The sequence below is a fragment of the Zonotrichia leucophrys genome, chromosome 5, assembly GCF_028769735.1.
Source record: "Zonotrichia leucophrys gambelii isolate GWCS_2022_RI chromosome 5, RI_Zleu_2.0, whole genome shotgun sequence".
Lineage (NCBI taxonomy): Eukaryota > Metazoa > Chordata > Aves > Passeriformes > Passerellidae > Zonotrichia > Zonotrichia leucophrys.
Window position 1 is genome coordinate 29,224,800 of NC_088175.1, and position 16,860 is coordinate 29,241,659.

General features: G+C 37.5%; 1 protein-coding gene across 2 annotated transcripts in view; it reads right to left on the reverse strand.

The window, feature by feature from the left end:
- Positions 1-1,153: 1,153 nt before the first annotated feature.
- LOC135448127 (cytochrome c oxidase assembly protein COX16 homolog, mitochondrial) overlaps positions 1,154-16,860 on the reverse strand; it is a 44,394-nt gene continuing 28,687 nt past the window's right edge. For both annotated transcript variants that reach the window (XM_064713707.1, XM_064713708.1), the window contains exons 3-4: positions 15,264-15,326; positions 1,154-1,526 (exon numbers count right to left, since the gene is read on the reverse strand). In XM_064713707.1, coding sequence (XP_064569777.1) covers positions 1,410-1,526; positions 15,264-15,326 — 180 coding nt within the window. In that variant the 3' untranslated portion in view covers positions 1,154-1,409. The remainder of the gene's footprint in view (positions 1,527-15,263; positions 15,327-16,860) is intronic.

Genomic DNA, 16,860 nt, shown 5'->3' on the forward strand with positions numbered 1-16,860 from the left:
CAGCTCCAACTTTGTTCCAGATTTCATCCACCACTTTCTGATGGTTTTCACAACTCTTATCAGAAGAAAACTTGCACAAAACATGCCTAAGATATTTCATGTGATGCTTTATGAATTCCTTTATAACTCCCTAAAAATCAGTGTTAATTCTTCTTCCTGAGTGAAAGACTGGGCCTCACCACTGACAGTCTAAAGAAAATGAAGTGCTGAGAGAAGATCTACATGAGGAGGCTACCCTAAAAGTGTCCAAAAGGACATTCAGATTACATTTGACACATCCTGCAGAGGGGAGTAAGGCCACACCTTTTTCAAAAGCAGTTCCAAAAGCAGTTCTATAGTTTACATATAGGTGTCACTGAGAGTTTTGAAACCAGATTCTGCTGTTAATGTGTGCTCTACTGCTCCATTCCTCTGATGAGGAGTTTCACAAGTCTGTTGCAACTCCTTATCAAAAGCTTCATTTCATTTGAAAACTTGAGTAGATGCTTCTTCATTGAGCTTTCTCGGCAGAAGGGTCCTGAATGTTAGCACAATGTCCTCTAACAGCAAAGATTTAGCACACAAAGACAAATATAAAAAGACAAGCATTTCAGAAGAATTGATTGGAACATAAAAAATTTCTATGCACATGCACAAATAGACATGTAAGATGAGCTCTGCCATTATGTAGTGGTTGAAGAAGATTCTGCTGTAATATTTACTCACAGAGAAGCAGCACAGCTCTTTGCAAGGAAGAGTTCTTCCAATTTAAACTGAGAGGTTCTCGAGCAGAGGTCCAGCCTGCATGAAGGTATTGATAAACTAATCACAGAAATTTAACCACAGCTAAACAAATGTTATTTGACCAATTATCAGCTGACACTCAGTACATGCCTTTATGCAGTCCTTGGAAATGAAACACAAGAGTATTATTTAGCCAAAATTGGACTCATTGTTCTGAACAGCTCATATGCCTGTAGAGTCCCTTCCAAGCTAAAGGGCCTGAAGTCATACAGGGACTCTGTGAAGCAGCACTTATCTGGTCACACACATCTAGATGACAGCACTGTTGTTCTCATTAGGATGACAACTTCTGGTACTGACAAGTGACTCTTGAAATGTTATTCCATGCTGAAGCAGTTTTGAATGTTAGAGACTGAAAAACAGTGGAATATTCTCAGTAGAATAATCAGCTTTTTTTAATTGAAAATTCACATATACAGCCCATGGTACTCTGCACAAATGGATGCAAACAAAGAGCTTCATATAGTACAATGTTTTTTGGACTGATCTCACAGTTACTTATATATACACCAGCTGAATTGTTCAGTGCAAATGTTCCCATGTCTGTTCCTGACACTGGATTAAAAATTAAGACAGTCCAGCCTGAGACTTTTTTTTCCCAGAGGCACCAAAGGTAGCTTTCTCAGTCACTCTGTCTTGAGACGGAGAGCCTCCCGCCGTTGTTTCTGAACCGTCCTGGAATCTTCCCACAGATTGGGTCCTCTGATGTTCTCCCAGTTATCCAAGTTGGATTTGTCCAGCTTCTGCAGACAAACAGCAAAAAAAAAAAAAACCAAAAACAGGGTCACCTTGACGGATCCATGATTTAAAGTACATATGATTCCAAATTGATTTTTTTTTTTTCACAAGAAACTCAATATCACCATTGGGTTGAACTTTAATCTAGTCTGCATGAGAAGTTCAGCAAGGAAGAAAAACCTAGTAGTTATCCATACTTCTACATAAATGACTAAGATAGGCATTACTGAATCTGCTTGTCAGCAGGTAAGTAACATTTAAGGACAGGAAGCACTGCAGGATCTGAGCAAGACTGAAGACACCTTGTATTCACTTTTTCTCCTCTCACCTTGTTTTCCAGATCTGTTCTTCAACTGCAAGTCTGCCAAACATTGAAGTAGCAGGAGTGACAAGTATTGGTATAGCTCAAACAGAAGGATTAGTAATTAGTGAGCTGAAGTATCCTGTCAGCAAATATACAAAGCATGCTGGAAAAGATTAGTTATCTAGCACAAAGAGAGACAGCAGCAGTGCAAACCCCTTCAATCCATGAGGTTTTAACTTGAGAGAGGTATGCAATGCTTTCTGCTGACTAGTTTCCCATGGCACCCAGCCACCACAGACAGGCCTCTTACTAAGTCATATATGAGATATGCTACCTGACTGAACTGTCTGGTATTGAAAAACTAGATTTAATTACCTTTCTTTTTTTTGCCTACTCCTATCATCCCCCCATAGAACTACCAATGACTTAGAGGCAACATAAATGAAGAACAGGTGCCCTTCTGACCTCACCTACCATGAGCTGCAGTCAAAGAACACAAACATGTATCGAATCTCCACAGTCCCATTGGCAGAGGTCCCATTTAGCTGTCCCTTCCCAGGACACAGACCTCAAGTCCCACAGGCCAGCTGTGGAACAGCACATTGGACATGGTGGGGAGACTGAGAAGAGGGTCTGCACCACTGCCAGAATCAGCACTGTCCTAGGTGCTACTGAACAGGGCAACACTGCATTCCAGTAATGAATGATACTTAACTGCAGTAGAACTCAAACCTGACCTGTGATCAAGGCCTCATCTCAGCAAATGCTGTAAAAATACACCAGAAAATACTTCACCCTGTCCTGAGCCTGTGGCCTAATTTGTCTACTATCAATCATTCAAATAAATGGCAAACACCCAGGGACTTGAATAATAGTTGCAGAAAAATTCAACAGCTATAACAGAATAGACCTACTGCTTAGTTCATGTTATGTGAAAGTTTCCTGACACTTCTACAATTGAGGAAATTGAAATGAGGTTAGTCAGATATCAAAAGAAATTAGACAACACTCTACAGAAGATATATGAGAACACAGGCACAAACATAGCAGACTTTCACAAGGTAAGAGCAACTGAACTTTCTGTTGAGTTGGCATAGGTCTTTCTGAAGAATTGTCTTTACTACTTTATACATCTTATGCTTAGCTGGTACTTCATTTCCCCATGAGGGAGCTGAACTGACATGAAAGGAGAGAGAAGGAGGAAAGGTACACATCATCCATCAGTGACTATCTCCTCTGATTGCAAATTCAGAATTTAACATCTGATTCGAATGGAAGCTTCAAGGAAACTACACTTAAAATAACCTTGTACTTTAACTGAAGGGATGCATGCTGATTTAATTCAACACAAAGGTATCACACACCTGTGAGGATCTCAACTATTCCAAAGTTGTTTGTCTCCCAAAGCCTGAGCATTAATCAACTTTTAAAATAAGTACAACAAAACTTGTGGTATCTAAAGATAGGCTACATAAAGAAGTCTATCAAAAGACACATGCGTACTGAGGATCTTTACCAAAAAGTTGATACTAATTTGTCCCTGAAACTTCACAGAGGCTTTATAGAGAGCAGGTTTGTCAAAAACAGGAAGCATTTCAAAACTATCATATCCAAACAAATCAGTACCAGAAAGTATCTTGGCAGCTTCTAATAGAAACCATAAAGGTACCTAGAAAACACACTGGGTAAAGGTACCTAGAAAACACACTGGGATACACTGACAGAATGAAACAACCAAAGGTTACAATGCGCAGTGCAATGAATGGCACTGCCTGAGATGACAAATGAGATCTATTAATCAATTAAGAAATAAAGATTCTAATGCATACATAGGAAGACTATAATTTTTTATTATCATTGTATTCATAGAGATCATTAACATTTTGTATCATGTATAAAGACTTTGTAGTATCTTACAGCAATTCAAGAAGAAAGCACCTTCCTTACTAGCAACAGTATCTGCAAAAATTTAGTTTATGGGATAGTTATCAGTCATCAGAGGGCAGAATGATTTGACATTCCAACTTTCTGAACTGAAGCTATCCAATTTTGGAATAACAGAGCACAGCTGTTGCATGTGGATAAGCAAAAGAAGGAATGTCACTACTGAAAGGGGATGTGAGAATCTGTTCTGCAATGCTTTCTTATTGAATAGCTATTTTCATATGTATCTGTGCTGGTTCTGGATGGGGTAGAATTTTTTTATAGTAGCAAGTATAGGGATATGTTTTGGATTTGTGCTGAAAATAACGGTGGTAACACAGGGACGTTTTCATTACAGCTGAGCAGCTCACACAGTGCCAAGGCTGTCTCTGCTTCTCACTCCACCCCACCTCAGTGAGCTGAGGGTGCACAGGAGGGGACACAGCTGGGGCAGGTGACCCCAACTGACCACAGGGATATCCCACACCATATGGCACCATGCTCAGCATGTAAAGCTGAGGGAAGAAGAAGGAACAGGGGGACATTCAGAAAGATGGAGTCTGTCTTTCAAAGCAACCTTTAGATGTGACGGAGCCCTGCTCTCCTGGGAATGGCTGAACACTTGCTGCCCATGGGAATTGGTAAATGAATTCCTTGTTTCACTTTGCTTACACCAGCACCTTATGCTTTAGCTATTAAACTGGCCTTATCTCAATCTATGAGTTTCCTCACTTTTACCTTTCTGAATCTCTCCCCCTTCCCATCATGAGGAGTGCATGAGCAGCTGCGTGGGGCTTGGCTGCTGGGGTTAAACCAAAAGAGTACCTCACATACAGCTGAATAAAACCCTACCCTTTTTGCTTGGCCACTGATATGAAAATTCTTACAACAGAATCATCCCAGAATAAACAGCTACATTAGATGTAGGCTAAAGACATGCACATAGCTACATTGCAAATTCATCTTAGTGACGAGAATACAACCAGATTGACAGTCCTCTTAATTAGGTGGAGCACAAACTGCAAAGTTACACAGCTCCTTCAGATTGCCTGAGCTGTACAGTGAGAATTCAGGCAAACAGCTAGTTCTGGTCTCACATGAAGCTGAAGTCAATATCTTCCATTTTATCCGGCTAGGTCTTCTTAATTTCTTATTTCTTTTTTTCATTTGAGCCACTTGGACATTGCCTACCTAACTTTATGAAGACATCACATCACATGTTAAACTACTTCCAGCTTTTACTAAACTGAAATTCATATGAACTGGAAGGCTAAAACTTGAAACACTTCTTCTCCCAATTCAAATGTACTAAACACTCAATCATTGGAGACTACCCTGAAATGTAATCAGATCAGATCAGCAGCACTTTTCCTGCTTGTCTGAAATAGCCCAAAGGATATTGAAAATTAGCTGTTTAAAGTAAGATCAGTATAGTCCATTAAATCTACTGATTCACTCCCTAAATCAGCTAAACTGCCTCTTAAGAGTACAGGACTGACAGAAACTGTAAATTCAAGGGAAAAATGCAGTTATTCAGACAGGCACAGTAGAAAGGAAAATATGCTCAACTGTTTGCCTCACTTGACTTTTAAGACTTATCAAATGGCTTGACTAGTGCAAAGGTATTAAAAAGGACATAAAAAGACCTTCGCTTCTTAATTGCTAGTTCAAATGCCTGGCTTAAGTACAAATTATAAGCCTCTGACAGTCTTAAAAAGATAAAATTTAAAAAGAGAACTTGAATTCTACTCTTGCAGGATAGTCTTCATGCCCCAATACACAAACTGAAGTCTGCAGAAATTCATTTAGAGCTATTAGTGTTCAGGCTGAGTAAATTCAAGGTGGCCACTTGCAAAAATGCTTGGCTTTAGTCTCAGTTTCTCACATGTGAAAGGAGGGATAAGAGAATCCTGTTTACTTTACAGCTTGATGAAATAAATTCTGTGATGAACACCACAGAAAGAAATAGCTCTCATATAGAGAGCAAATTATTTCCCATCATTATAGTAAGCAAACCCATTTGCAGACAAAAGATGAGCCAGGGAAAAATATTCTCACGGCTGTAAGAGGCAGTGAAAGAATTAAACCAATTGAACAGTCTGTTTTTTAAAGGTGTCAAAAAAGCTTGAAGAGACAAAAGGTATATTGAGGAGCTCTAAAATGATATTTGGATGAGGAGGTACAGAATTACAGCTAACACTGAATCTGCTGTCTTGTGTATAACTGAAAATATTAACTTCATCATCGCACCGATACGGCTTTAGTGGGGTTTTTTATATAACTCTTCCACAGAGCCATCTTTTTGACATCTCATTTTCTTAATATAAACTGGGTGTTACTTTGCCTAGGAAGTGACATAATTTAATATCTGCAATTAGTGATTTAATAATCTGGGATTTAATAGCCCATGATTAGTGATTGAATCTTCAGTTTAAAAGGAAGAGGTTTTTTTCCAATTAGAGAATGTTTAGTTTTTATGATATTAGAAAACAAGCAAGTTAGTAAGCAGCAAAATATGGCCAGAATAAGATTGGTTTTTGTTCATTAAGGGAAGAATTGCAGGGGGTGAGGGGGGACTGGCATGTAAGTATTCAGAGAGCTGCTTCTCCTTTTGGCTTTACTGAAGGCTGGCAAAACCCAATAGAAGCTTTGTTGCTTAATTCAGTGGGATCCAATAGCATTCATCTATAGCACAATTAATTAACCTATGGTGAACTGGTTTAAGAGATTCTTTCCCCATGCATTATTTTCCCTTTAATTATGCCAATTCAATGATGTGGGGCTCTGCTCCAACCAGAAACAACAAAATAGTTTAGGAAAATAAATCCATACTGCTTATGAACAAATCCTACAAAAGCACAGGACTATGGAAACACTTGAACTGGCTGAAGGAAACACTGGATGAAGAGAAAAGTGAAACATCTTTGAGTGACTATTTTACAGAAGATGTGTACTGAGGAACTGCACCACCAGTTTGTCTGTGCAACCTTTTTCATATGTAAAGCATGCAAACAGGACTTGCCTCCACCTCAGAGGTGTCACAGAGTTTAATTAATGTTCACAGAATACTGTCATAGCTTTATGCGAAGGTATTATAGTGATACAAAGTGCTCAGTAAACGAAACTTTATTTCTATAACTCAGTTAAAACTACATGATTACACAACCTTGAATTTTTAACATAAGAGAAAATAACATGAGACAAACTTCCATCTGGAATTAGGCCTTGCCATGATTTCATCCTAATTTACAAGCAGTTTTCCTTCTTAAAATTCAGAATCTCTTAAAAACCGCAATAAATCTCAGAGGCTAATCCAGTGCTATTTATGCATTACAGCTGCAGATCACCCAAGCTGGACTTCTCAGTCCAAAAGATGCACAAGCTTTATGACAAAGTCAAAACAATGCATGCATGGGTCATTTACTTTCAGTGTATCTTCTTTTCCTAAGCAAAAACAAAACTCAGAAAGGTCCAACATAAATAATAGCAGGATTAAAGTAGTACAACTTCAAGATCAAACATCCCAAATTCAGCAAATTCCACTTTTAATTAAGCAATTAGGTACATTTAGGATAGTTTTAATTTCTCTCATATAGAAAAGTTTTATCAAGCAATGGTTATTCTGTCCCAGAAAGGGAGGTGCTGCTTACTAAGATTTATCCCTAAATTCACTACTTGGGAGACCTAGCAACGTCAACAGCATGAAGGAATTTCCCAAATCTGACTCCTTGTTCTTGCTAAGTTTATATCATACTAAACTTTATAAAGGGATGTCCTAGTTATTGCAGCACAAGTCTCTAAAATATAAGCAGCCAGGGACAGACTTTTGGGATGTTTGCAGCATCTTTTTCAACTAAATAAAGGTGAACTTGACTGAAGGCGATGTGTGATCTTTAACAATGCGGGAGACCAGTAAGTGTAAAAAATGACATTTCTTTTGCTGCTAAGAAGACCATACAGATTTCTACAGCACGTCTCTACCTGGAGCCCAGAAAGCCCTCCTGACACCAATGAAATGGTTTATTTCAAAAAACTTCCTAAGACTATGAATACTTGGAAGTGTGGACATTTTTTTACCTTCTGTATATAAAATCTGGCACAGTCTGTCCTTCTAATAAAGATAAAAAGAAACTCTAATAAAAAAAGGATGAGGTGTACCAGGATAAAAAAATATGAGACCCATGAGTCACACATGGTGTTTTTCCTTCTGAAGAGATATGAAAAACAAGGTTTCTTATGTGAGAGGGAAAAGCTGCAATGAACACCACAGCAACGGACTAAGAGATTACCACAACAAGAAATGATCGGTTACCACCATGAAACTACTAACAGAAGTGTGTGGGCATAAGAAAAGAAACAACTAGAGAAGGTTCACAACAACAGTGTCAAATTAAACTTAAATCCAGGCCATTAAGAAACTACTTTAAAGTAACCACACTCCATCAAATCAGCAGTCAACCTCACCAAGCAGTTGACCCTTCTGAATTGGTGGGCTCAATCTCCTGCCTCTCACATGTTCCCCCCCCCCCCCCGGTCTCAGTTGGTTCAGGTAACATTCACACAGTTAGTGTAGTTTAGGACTTCTGCTTCTCATCTATACTTCCCTGCTGATTTTCCACTCACCTCTCTTCCAGAATTTGCTTATCAATTTATATGCTGAAACAGAACGCTTTTCCCTGTTGAGAAACTATGATTCGGGCTAAACATTAACAGGGCCATTTCAAATCTTTCAGCCATAGTTTTTCAGTAATATCAACGGCTACTGTTTGATTTGTGCTGTTGTGCAATTTCTCATAGGGGAAAAAATCCTCCTGTTTCTTCTCTACAGCTAACATCCCTTTTCTAATTGATGAGGACAATAATAGGAGCATTATTCCCATACTGTACTGCCAGTAACAGTAAAGCTACTTCTCAGCAAAGCTGCTGAATGTACAGGTCACAAATAATATGTGAATAACTACCTTTCATTCTATTAGAACCAACAGGTCTTCAAATCAAATCAGAAAGACTTCTGTCTTAGAAAGATCAAGGCATCTTTTTAAATTTTTACAGCATGAAGTTTTAGAAGGTAAGGTCTGGGGTCTTTCTAGAGCTGGAAGGTATGCTGGTTTTGAAGTGCATTGTGCTTAAAGACTATTTGTGTTAGAGCTGTAAGATGGCACAGGGGGACACTGGCTCTCCAATGACTTGAGGGGAAGATGCTATAAACAAGATGGATTATTACATATTGACTTACCAACACCATTTTCCTCAGCCTGTGAACTTCTCAGTGATGCCTCCCAGCTATCCCTGGGCAAATACCAAGTTTTACCAGACACACAATGAAGTCAGGTGTTAAACTTGGGAACTTCTTCATTCAATTTTTAGAAATTAGATTTTTTAGCTAAGAAATGTGCAAACTCCATGCTCAGCCTCCACCAGAATCTTGCATGTAATTTTTCTGTTTGATCAGTAAGCCTGTTAGAACAAGCAGTAGCTAGCAGCACTCATCAACACAATAAATGAAAGAATTCAGCCATGATGCGTGCATACAACTTGCCCTACTCAAACTTTTGGGCTTTTCTGCGACTGAGACAACATACAGTGTTGGCCCTAACATGGTAAGAGGTGGTCAATTCATGTGGCATTAAAAACTAAGAAAACACACATGGAATGCAAGTTGATACTAAGGATTCTATTTTGGAGAGAGGAGACAGGGTGATGAGACGAGATCATTTGTAACAGTCCCAACCATGTTGGCTGTCTGACTGATAACCACTCACCTTGTTTTCCATCTATTAGACATCAGTGTCTTCTTACTGGATAAGGAAAGTGCAAATGAAACATATATGAAAGAAACAGCACTCAGTTAGGGAAAAATCCTGTGCTAAGAGATGACCATGAAAGAATTTACTGGACTATTAAACAGAGATGCATTCCAGAAATACCACCAGTAAAAAGTTACACCCTATGACCTTTACTCTGGAGGCTTTTTTCCTGCAAGAGACTTTTCAACCAGAATTCTTCCTGTGCCATATCCATCACCAAATTCCACCTTCATGTGTTTCTCTATGAAAAACTATGAAGCTAGTTTATAGTTTGAACACATTGAACTATGGTACAGAAAACTATTGAGATGTCAAAAAGAAAAGGTCAAAAACTATAGGTTGGCTATGGACTATACATCTACTCAGAATAAAATTCCTAACACAAACTATTTGAATTAAAATCCTTTCCCAAGGCAGTTTCTATTGATGATAAAATAACAGAACTTCGTACTTCTCTACAAAACACTGTGTTGAAGACTCACAATGAAATAAAAACATAAAAAAACATGTCACAGGTGAATAAACTGCAATACAAGAAACTCAGCTTGTCCCAGACACAACATGGAGGGCAGTTGGAATCTAATGGCTAGGCTGGACAATGCACCAAGAAAGAAGAGTGCATGGAAGGAACAGAGTGATTAAAGGAAGAAGAAAAGTACCTCGACCTCTTCATTTATCTAAACCTATTTATTGTCATGACAGTCACTAAGGAGGGATATTTTCCCAAGATCTCCATCAGCTCTCAAACAGCTCAAGGTATTTAGTCACCACTATCTTCACAGACATTGAAGCAAATCAATTCAGTACGCTAATCTGTTAATTCTTGAACAGCAACAAAATCAGTAATCCTCTGGTACTGATAACGCCAGTAACAAGACACTTGCAGATATCAATGACTGGCATCCAGGAATTTCTTTCTAGAGCACTCCTGCTGTCTACACACTTGGATGCAATTACTGTGTTCCTACACTGTCACTCCCTGAAAAACAGGTTTCACCCATTCTGCTGGCACCACGATCCCTGAAGTTATGTCAAATAAGCAATAAGTGGCCTGCGTCTTTTTCAGAAGAGCTTATTCAAATTCTTCTTTTAAGATAGTAAATATATAGGTTATATTCCCAAAACACCTATCCAAATACCTACTTTTTTCAACTGTCCTCAATATACATTTTAATATTGCAATTACAAGTCTTTTGCTGTAATTCTCAGGACAAACAATTAAAAAACTTCTGTCCAGAACTATTGTTGACTTTTTGTGATTTATCAAATTATTAGGAGTGAAACCTTCTCAACATTCATACTCTTTAAATCAAGAAAGCAGCATTCTCTAGTTTGACCATTTGCAGACCATTTGCCTATTATGTCCATTGCAACGAGTTGAAGGAAAACCTTGTAAAGTTTTAGTTTTGATATTCTGAAACACAGAAGACTCATTTTTCTTGCTGTTGTGTTCAAATGATCTTCCCAGCTATTAAGAACAGACCTTACTTCTAATTTTACTATAATTTCTGCAGTAAAAAATATTCAATTCCTATGACCTTCTTCCTATGGAAGTATTTATATGAAAACACCATTCTTCTCAGTCCCTTTCATATTATTTAAATCTTTAACTTTCTTTTAAGGAATTTTTAGAGCCCTCAGTTAGTACAGTCAGCCTGTTCTGCAATCTGTTCTTAAAGCCCTGTTCAAAACACAGATACCAAAAGCAGAACCAGAATTTCAGTCCCAGCCTCACCAGTGCCACACTCAGAAGTAAAATCACCGGTTCCTACATCTACCATTCCTGTTCATATTCACACACTGAATTAGCTTTTGTGCCACAACATCACACTAGAAGATCAAGTTGAATTATTTATTCACCGACTCCTAAATCTTTTTCAGAGTTACTGCTTTTCAGAATGCAGTCTACTCTGCATTTTCAGTTTTGAAATAAATAACTTCAGCTACTCTAAAAGGTACTTGGCACTTTTAATGGGCCCATGTTAGCAAGTTATATGAACAGCTCTCTCTCCCTGCCTTGCCATAGTTTTACTATTGCAATATTTTCGTATCACTTGCACATTAGTAATGATTTCACAATTTCTTTCGCATCACTAATAAAAGTACCCAATAGTACCTGAATGTCCCAAATTTCCCAGAACTCTTTTAATAGTATCACCTTCCTGCCTAGTGATGATTCCCAGAGAACCATCATTCCCAGACTGAAATTTTCAGCAGCCACTGAAGTCTTCCAAGACCATTCCTAGAACATAGCTATAAACCATCAGAGTCTAGTAGGTATTTAACACCTTGTTTGATTATTAAGGAATTTGGAAGCACATCTGATTCCAATACAAAGGACTTTTTTCTCTAAAAAAATACAGATACGTTTTCAAATGTTGCTACTTTGTCAACCTGGCTACTCATTATTTTACATCCTCATTATTTTATTCTAGGTTTGCTGCAACACCATCCTCTTACCCCTATCCTTGTCAGATTACTTATCAGACAGCTCTGATGCCCTTAGCATCTTTTATCAGTCTTCCCTGCTTTATGGGAAGAGTTTTATAAAAACTCATTGACTGTTTCCATAGCAATCCTTCACGTTTTTATTTATTGGAATATTTTTCCTCTACTTTCAATTGCTATTGATTCCCACTGAATATCACATATTTGATTCAAACTTAAATGATTTTTTTCCACGGCAAAATGTTAGTAAAATTCATAAGGAAGTTTTTATTTGCTAGAAAAACCCCTAACAACAATTCTATATTTTGGAGTCTGATGTAACTGAGGCCAGATTTTTTAGTGCTCATTAGACCATTAATTTCACAGAAGTACAGAAACCAAGTGCTAGATTAAGGAATGCTATTTTGAGACTGCATTAAACACATGAAGAGGAATGTACTATGACTGTTAAACAACCACGAGAATGGTTTTCACTCATCATCATAATCAGGTTTTTTATCTCCCTTTTTCAAATAATTTTTTGTCCTTTCAAATAAAATACTCAGGCTTTTGTCACAGGTCAAACACTTGACATTTTTTACAGTGTGTTCTACAAGGCCCAGCTCAGCAGCAGAACTACATTCACATTAGTACCAGCATCACTAGTGGACAGAGCTGTGATTTATTAGGCAAAGGGGAGCAGCAGGGTCTAATTGGTCATATGAGGACACAAAAGTGTGTGAGAGGAATGCATAAACAATGGAGAGTATGCAAAGGTAGCTTGCTCCTCTGGCATGTCCCAAGACACAAGATAAATGCCATTATTAACACATCTGAGATGCAAGAAATGCAGTATGAATTACACATATAAATTCTTCCTTCCTTAAAATAGTATCCTGACCAGAAACATTCCTTTTATAGTTTGAGAAGATATAATTTAGTAAATGAGAAGGTAAGAAAATGTCTTCATGTTAATTTCCTCACAATAATTTAGGTCTGTGATTATATCTTTTTACATCACCATGACCACCACATCAGAGACAAAATGCAGACTTCAACATGTTTGAAATATTGGAAATGTCCTACTTCTTGCAATATGCCCATAGGGGCATATATGTACGCTTACAGAAGAAATTATGACATTCTAGAAGAATTCAGTATGAATTCAATATGTACACTTCTGTAAGGACAGTAAGATCTTGGGGAGGGCCAAAGGACATTTGCATTTATCAGGCAACCATGCTTCAAAAGAGCTGGCATGGTATCCTCAGTAAGAACTGCAGATATAATGCCAATAATATTGTAAAATAAGGCTTTACATATCAAAACAGCAACTTTTTTTCAACTGCCCTTGATCTCTTATCACACCATATTTAGTAACAGCCACCAGTGTAATCACTCACTGTGACCTATATATTGAATTAGAAGGTGTTCCTAAGAGCTGTATTTTGGACAAGTCAAAAATAAAGAAAGGAGAAAAACGTCCAGCCAAACCCCTCTAGTCTGGAAAAGACGGGGTCCACAGAAAACTACTCCTAAATGTTAGCTGCAACTGGGTGATTGGTTAGATTTTATCCACCAGAATACAGAGGTAACAGTGACTTAAAATTGACTCACACACAGCAGTGTGGAGCCTGCAAACTATGTGCAGGACTGCTGGTAGTTTCACAAGTTTCACTGAAGCAAGAAATTAAAGTGTGCTTGCAAGTTGGTGCCCATAATAAAGTATATATTGATATAAGATTTCAAAACAATAAGCCAAATCTATTTTCATTATGCAAATCCATTTGTTTTGTTGAACTGATCTGCCCTCTATAACACCCAAGCACTACTCTGGAAGAATTTCAGTCTGGGAACTCTCTACAGTTTAGATTAAGAAAAAGTAAGATTGCTTCTGTCATTTCTGTCCATCAGAAAAGAGTCTCATTACCTAAGAAGGCTTGTAATATATTGTTATGCCAGATGTATTTTATTAGCATTGATTTGTCCATAAAGATAATGGAATTATGGCTATTTAAATATTTTCCTTTACCTATTTACTCATCTTCTGAAGAAAGACTATGGTATATCTGAATACAGATCTGTTGATTTTGAGGTTAGATATTGAGTTTAAGATGTGGTTCTTTTTACTGCTTGTGGTTCTTTTCATTTTTTCTTCCACATAAACAAATCAGAGCAGCCTTACAATATATTGAATGGAAACTGAGAGACAGTAATCCCAGAAGCAATCAGAACTTAATGAATTTGTAAGTTTTGAGTCTCCATTGGAACTTTCCATCTTGTTATTCCCTGCACCAGAAAGCACAATTCTTTATAGCAGGGGGAAGCCCAAAACTATTTGCAATAATGGTAAAACCAGTAAATATTTTGTGAAATTAGACCTGTGAAAGTATAAAAAGTAAGTTTTATTTTTATTTCACACAAATTACAAAAGAGTAATAAAATAGTAAAATTTTATTATCAAGATCAGGTACTGCCATTTGGACACCTAAGCATGAGAGCAATGGGTGCAATCGAGATCTTCAAAGGCTTGTGACTGAAATGTGGTATGGGAAGAAAACAAAAATCTGTGTTCAGCATAAAGGCCACAGAGATAGATGAAGTGTTAGTTGTACATTTGATTCAATTAATTTCAAAACATTAAGGATAATCTTAAATAGCTTTATCCTTTGTTTCTGGTCAGAGGGAGGCTTTTTCCAGTTTTTCTAACATGGCTTTTTGTAGGCCTGAAAATTTATAAGACTCTGGATACAGAACTGGTTAAAACAGACACTTTAGAACTCAGTAATATTTGAAGAAAATGCAGTGTTGAGGGAAGAGTGAACTATTTTTCTATAAAATTTTCTGAAACCACGTAAAAGGACTGGCAGTTGTTTCAAAGACACAGAAGAAATAAGATTAAGTACATCATGCACATTGTTCTGTAATTTGGTCTAAAGATCATCCAAACTCATGCAGTAGAAGCGCTGACTTACACTGACACACACTCCCTCTAAGGCCAACATCAGCTCTACATTTATAAACTAGGTTAACCACAGAAATAGTGAATTTATTTGTACCACTGTACTTGATGCCTGGAAATCAAAGTAAAGCTGTGTTCAGAAAGAAGCACTACGTGTTCAAAAACCTTTCTTTACATAAATCCTTGTTTTTATTGGACATCAGTGAGTCAAAGGCAGATGGCTGATCTAATTTTAGTTAGGGACAGATACGACCCACCAGCGGCCAGAGTAATCAAGGGTAGCCAAGGTTATGGGCCCCAGGCAACAAATTTATTTTACCTCATATTCAGATTCCAGTGTCACAGGGTTCTGTTTTAATTTTTCTTTCAAAGCTGGATCAACCTGAAAGACAAATAAAAATACAGCAAAAATGTTTGCTTTTAAGAGTATATTTTTAAAGAAATCTTTACCTCAAATAAACTGAATACTGGTACATGCAAACCCTCCTCTACTCTAAAAGAGTTTATGTGCCATTTGTTCCAATATCAGAACAATGAGCACAATACAAGAATTGGGCTGAAAAGAAACAGGTTAACTGCCAAATTATTAAATATTAAAAACACATTTTTCACTATAGCCCAACACTTGCATTACCTTAGATACTTAAATCTGTACCTGTTTAGTTTAAAACTGTTAAACTAAACAAAGCCTAAATAAATGAAACAAGCACAAGAAAGATAAAATTGGGATTGTGGAATATATTATACTCCTGAATGTTGAGTTCAGGGAATAGGCATACAATGTTTTCTGGTTTTCAAAGTCTAAGCATGAGTTGAATTTCCGATTTTCTGGTGAACACACAGCTCTTTCCCAGTTTTGATTCTGTACTGACAGTGCTGGTATTTCCTGCCACCTTTTAGAGATGCTTATTGAAAGAACAAATCTAAGAACAGACATGTCAATGAACCACAGCAGACACATTTCATGTTTTAACTTCTTCTGAGCCTTGAAGAAGTGATGTTCATCCCTCCTTTTGCTAAATAACGCCTGTCTCCCACAGGTCTTAGAGCAGAAGCTAAGGGGAAGAAGATAATTAGCATTCTTTACATTTAGAGAAAGCATTTTACCTTCTTCTCGGACAGCCACATACACAGTATTCAGACATAGTCTTTAGGCAATATAATTAAAATACCAAATAAATTCACCGTAAAAGAACAATCTCATTTTTAGAGCTTAAAAACCAAAATAAATGCGTAAGGAGACTGGTAATGTGTGTAATTCTATATCCCTTGCACACTACTCCACCTATAACTAATCCAGTGAAGAAAAGTTTTTACTCTTAATTTGCTGCTTTTTGATCTGAACAAAAAGGGCCCAATAACCCTCATCACAACCAAGGCCCAACATCTACAAATAGTTTAGAAAACAAAAAGGAGGGCATACATGTAACAGAATTTGCCCAGCCAATGAGAAGATCCACCTTCAGATTCTCTTCTAACACAAGTTCCTACTTATCAGAGGTACTTAAAATACACATCCACTATGTGAATTGATGGGAATTGCTCTGAAGAATTTCCCTAGGCCATAATATTCCCCTTGATTACAGGCACTGTCTGCTAGTTAGCATGCAGCCTGTGAGACCTCAGTTCCTAAGGATGGATGCTCAGACAGGCAAGTCTAACACCATCTGTGCATGGCCAGAGGTTTGATTTCCCTACCTCATCAGCGATCTAGCCATAGAAATACATACATTTGCAACCTCCAGATTCATTACACTTGGGACCTAAGCCAAAATATCTAAAATGGTTAATGTTTGTACCAGATACAGCTCCCACCTTCTAAGCAATTAAAAAAAAAAATTGTAAAACAAGATAGCGTCTCTGCACTGGCCCTCTACATCAAATAAAAAATTAAATGCTCCCTCTCTGTCTTGGCA